General features: G+C 40.2%; 2 protein-coding genes across 2 annotated transcripts; one reads left to right on the forward strand and one right to left on the reverse strand.

Annotated features, from left to right (window-relative positions):
• Positions 378-1,804, forward strand: LOC18793316. The gene is made up of 3 exons (XM_007223489.2): positions 378-670; positions 981-1,158; positions 1,261-1,804. Exons 1-3 carry the CDS (start codon positions 541-543, stop codon positions 1,493-1,495), a joined length of 543 nt encoding a protein of 180 aa, XP_007223551.1. The 5' UTR covers positions 378-540; the 3' UTR covers positions 1,496-1,804.
• Positions 2,012-4,328, reverse strand: LOC18789984 (surfeit locus protein 6). Its single transcript, XM_007222251.2, has 2 exons — positions 4,173-4,328; positions 2,012-3,295 (listed from the first exon to the last, which is right to left on the reverse strand). The coding sequence occupies exon 2, from the start codon at positions 3,286-3,288 to the stop codon at positions 2,242-2,244; it is 1,047 nt and encodes a 348-aa protein (XP_007222313.1). The 5' UTR covers positions 3,289-3,295; positions 4,173-4,328; the 3' UTR covers positions 2,012-2,241.

Here is a 4,688-nt window from a genome sequence, read left to right on the forward strand (position 1 = left end):
CAAACGTTAACGTGATCATCAGAAACACATGAAGCTCATAGAGGCAACCCCACATCAAAGATGCTTCAACTTTGGAACATTCTTCATCATCACCCTCCAATACATGGAGATTTTGATCTCCACCGTTGATGGGGTGGGCCCACTGGGGTGCTGGACCAGTCTAGGCAGTGCAGCTGAGCAGTATGCTAGACATTTCTCTGGTGTATGGATAATGCACCGTCTGTTTAAAGTTTGAAGCTTGGAGAGGCCAAGAGACAGAAAGAGGGTTTCATGGGGAGCAAAGTGACCAAATCTTGACAAGTGTCCTACCACCTGTAACCAATAATCCACATGCAAATCTGATTGCTTTACACGTATCTCATTTCTAGCATCATTACATCGGTTGCCTCTTCTATATAGAGCCTCACTTGCAACCTCTTTGCTCTTATCAAAGCCTTCAACAAAAAGCATAGTGAGCAGCAGTAAGTTTGTGCTTGAAAGGAAGAGAGCTTGCTTGGTGTTAGTTTTGTTGCTTTTATCTGTGAGATTTTGTGAGGAGATATGGCTCAGACAGTGGGAAGGAACGTGGCAGCTCCATTGCTGTTTCTCAACTTGATCATGTATTTTATTGTAGTTGGTTTTGCTAGTTGGTGTCTTAACAAGTTCATCAATGGCCAGACCAACCACCCTAGTAAGTTCATATTATATTACCTCTCTTTTTTCTTCGTGGGTTTTCTTGTTTAATTATGAGCTCGTTCAGAATCACTTACGGGGGAAGGAGAAACACCTTCCACCTGCTTATTCATATAATCACTTTGAGCGATTCAGTGTGAGTTTCAAAAAAAATCACTTAAAACTACTTAAAAGTGATTATATAGAGAAGATTCTACATAAAAAGGATGGAATATTGGCCTATCTAGAATCACTGATCCCTATGACTTTCAAGTCCTAGTGATTTTTCTTGGGTTTTTGATATCACACTGCGTACAAATTTTGGGCAGGTTTTGGAGGAAATGGAGCAACAATGTTCTTTCTGATATTCGCCATATTGGCTGGGGTATTGGGCATAGCATCAAAGTTGGCTGGAGCAAACCATATCAGAGCTTGGAGGAGTGACAGCCTAGCTGCAGCAGGATCATCATCAGTTGTGGCATGGGCTCTCACTGCACTAGCCTTTGGGTAAACAAATCTAAGAAATCTGATCAATTCGCATAAATAGTTACAACACACAATTAGATCAACCAATTGACTAATTGAGATAATTGTTGTGTGTGTTCACAGGTTGGCATGCAAGCAAATAAGCATTGGAGGATACAGAGGATGGAGGCTGAAGATCTTGGAGGCTTTCATAATAATCTTAGCATTCACTCAGCTTTTGTACATCCTGCTACTTCATGCCGGAGTCTTCAGCAGCAAGTATGGCCCGGGTTACCGCGACACCGACTACCCGGCTACTGGTGTGGATCCAATACACAAGGGCACAGCTGGAGCAGTCCCTGCCACTAGGGTTGTTTGAGGATCTCATGTAGTAATAGTAGTGTGACTTCCACATTTAGATGAGAATTGACTGTCTATTTTGTTTTCCTCTCCTTTTGTGGGAGTCATAATTTGATATGGGGTTCCAAGTTTTAGTTTTGTGGGTTGTGGTTGTAGATGGATGTAATCAGTGACCAAGTGGTGTGTTGTGCATGTTTTGTACCACATATGTGGGAACCAGCTAGTTTTCAGCATTATGCGTGCTTCATGAGTATAATGTATGGTTTTTAATTAAAGCTTGGTTAACATTCTCTTTGATTTAAATAATATTAGTTTGTCTTGATATTATTATATGGTATCAATCTCTCAGGTAGCCTGATACCAATCAGGAGAACAGTTCTGCATCATTTTGAATTCTGGATTTTCCCTTAAATATTCAGATTTATTACAATTGGAATGCCTCTAATTTTGATGTAAGATTATCAGCATTATGGTCTAGGAAAGATTTCACTGAGCCTAGAAACAGAGCAATCATTAGGCTCAAAATACTGATTGCGGTAAATTCAGACTAATTCTTTATAGCATCAAAGGGCAAGAAAATGCTTGAATCACATTCATCTACTGAATATCAGCTCCTAAGCATTAAATAGTTATAAAGTACATAAGGCAAACAGAAGGAAATCAAAATTTAAGGAGAAGGGCTGTGCTCTATGAGAACCAAAAAACAAACCCTCAAATTAACCTCCCCTGAGCTGATCGGACTTGAATCTTGTCAGAACTTAATGCTTAACCTTGAGTGATAAAACCTTCTTTGCGACCTTCAAAACCTGGCCGCATGAGTTTTTTCTCTCTTTTCGCAATCTTCCGCATTTTCTTCTCTTGCTTCTTCTGTGATATGTTATCTGATCTCTTCTTCTGTTTGTCTGCTTTCATCTTCTCTGTGGTTTCAACCCTTCCCTTCCACTTCTCGGCATTCTTCTGGTGCTTCTTCTTCTCCTTGTGAAGGCTTTGTTTCAACAACTTCGGATCATCGTGAACCTTGATCCCAGCAGCTCTACTTGTTGCTGCTTTCCAAGAATGCTTCTTTGCGATTATCTCACCTTTCTCGGGATCTTTCTTGGCTTCTTCCAACTGTTTTGCCCTCTCAAGCTCCTGCAACTTTGACAATTTTCTCTTCTTATTCTTCTTCCCCAGCTCATCTTCATTCCCAAGTTTGACATGACCGAATGTGAGCTCCTTCGAAGCCTCGTCAGCATCTTTCCTCACTGAATCATCACTAGTAGATTTCTTTCCATCAGATGCAGTTTCTCTCTTCCGTTTCTTCGGGTCAGCTCCTTTCTTCTCATATCTCTCATGTCTCTCGATCCTCTTCCTTGCTCTCTCTGAACCATCACAATGCCGACCAGCCCGAAACTCCTCTATCTTACAACGAAGACGATGCTGGAGTTCTTCATATGTCACTGACCGGTCATCATCTTCTAGACCAGCCACCACAGGTTTAACCTCTATTTCATCACTGTCACTCTCATCACTTGACTTCTTTTCCAAACTTTGTTTTAGCAAATCAAGGGTTGTCGTAGAAGACTTCTCTGGATCCAATCGTTGTCTTCGAGCTTTCTTAATGTTTTCCTTTGATTCCTTCTTTGCTGAAGCTTTGGCAGACTTGCTGAGACCCTGAAACCACGGCTTCTCATCATCGTCAATGGGTAGATAGAACCTGGCAGGGATGAGCTCAACTAACTTGTCGAAGAACTGAGAATTCTGATGAATAATAGACTTCAGATCCAGAACTGGTTTGGAATGGATGGCATGACTTGCCCTCTTCTTCTTCATCTTCAAACTGATTAAAATTGAGGTAAATTCCAAGTGTCAGATAACCAAAAAAAACAACGCACCACTGTTAAATTGAAAGAATCAAACCAAACCACCACAAATAATTAATTCTAAGGATTTCTCTCACACACACAAGCACAAGAAGGCCACCTCTTATTTAATCTCATGCGGATGAAGTTGTACAAATCAAAAAAGCCTATTCCATTGTTGGTTTATACAACCCATTACTTAAAAACTTCTACCATGATTAACTAAATTGAGCAAAGTTTCAACTGAGAGCAAGACACAGCTCAACAATGAGAAAGGACAAAGCTGTGTTGCACAATCTCATCCAATTTCAGCACCTCAAAAACATTTACGGTCCATGAGACGAAATCGTAGACAAACTTGTTAGAAACCCTCAGCATATATAACCCCTCTCGTCAACAACACCCATGTTTGAGGGAGAAGATACCAATAAATAATCAAATAAATAAAAGCCCTACACCCATGATTGAGGAAGAAGACACCATTAAATAACAAAAAAAACATAGAAAAAAACTTCTAATTAATGGACAACTCCATTTGAATGGGGGTGTTAATTTTATTACAAAACTCAATGATTAAAGCTTACAAGATTCACAAAAGTTTCAAAAAAAAAAAAGGGGGAAATCTGGAGGCATGAAAGTTTCAATATATGGTGGTTCATATTAGCATCCCGAAGCTTTAATTAAAGCTGAAGTCTAACAATTCAACATAAGCATTCTTACAGACACCGATATTTTTCAGTTCTTAGGAACCCAGAAAATAATAACATGCTTACAAATAAAGGACGAAACAATAGGCAAAAAGGAACAATTAAATTATTCGCGAACTCAAGACATTATAGAAAGTAAAATGCTTACTGAGGAAGATGATGCTGATAAGACACAAAAGTGAGCGGGTTTTCGAGAGGGATTGGGGTTGAAGACAGAGACTTCGATACAGGGAGCGTGATTCTATTGAGGTATGAAGCTGAAACCCTAGGAAGAAGAGTACGACGACGTTTTAATAACAAGATGGGACTGTGCAATTAAGCTTGGGCTGGAGAATATTTATTTCTCACAGCGATGGGCTTTAGCATGCTTGGGCTACATTTTCATGAGAAACGAACAGAAAATTAAGCAGAAACAAAGGAAGAGAGCTAAGGAGGCGAGCTGACCTAGCTTCGACATTTCGGCCGCTGCTGAAACGAGACTGAGAGAACGATTAGGGCTTTGGACTTGTGTATATAGAGGGCCGCGTAGGGTTTTCAGCCAGATTACAATTCATCCAAATTCTTTGATTAAAAAAACCGAATAAGTCCTGGGCCTTTTAAAAGAGTGTTACCTCGCTTAGTACTGGGCCTTGGGTTTGTCCTTGCTCTGTAGTCTCTAGAGTGC

The sequence above is a fragment of the Prunus persica genome, chromosome G1 (assembly GCF_000346465.2).
Source record: "Prunus persica cultivar Lovell chromosome G1, Prunus_persica_NCBIv2, whole genome shotgun sequence".
Classification (NCBI taxonomy): Eukaryota; Viridiplantae; Streptophyta; class Magnoliopsida; order Rosales; family Rosaceae; genus Prunus; species Prunus persica.

Coding starts and splice junctions, on each gene's coding strand:
- LOC18793316 (XM_007223489.2), top strand. CDS start 541: ATGGCTCAGACAGTGGGAAGGAACGTGGCAGCTCCATTGCTGTTTCTC. Junction 671..980: donor TGGCCAGACCAACCACCCTA/GTAAGTTCATAT, acceptor AATTTTGGGCAG/GTTTTGGAGGAAATGGAGCA. Junction 1,159..1,260: donor CTCACTGCACTAGCCTTTGG/GTAAACAAATCT, acceptor GTGTGTTCACAG/GTTGGCATGCAAGCAAATAA.
- LOC18789984 (XM_007222251.2), bottom strand. CDS start 3,288: ATGAAGAAGAAGAGGGCAAGTCATGCCATCCATTCCAAACCAGTTCTG.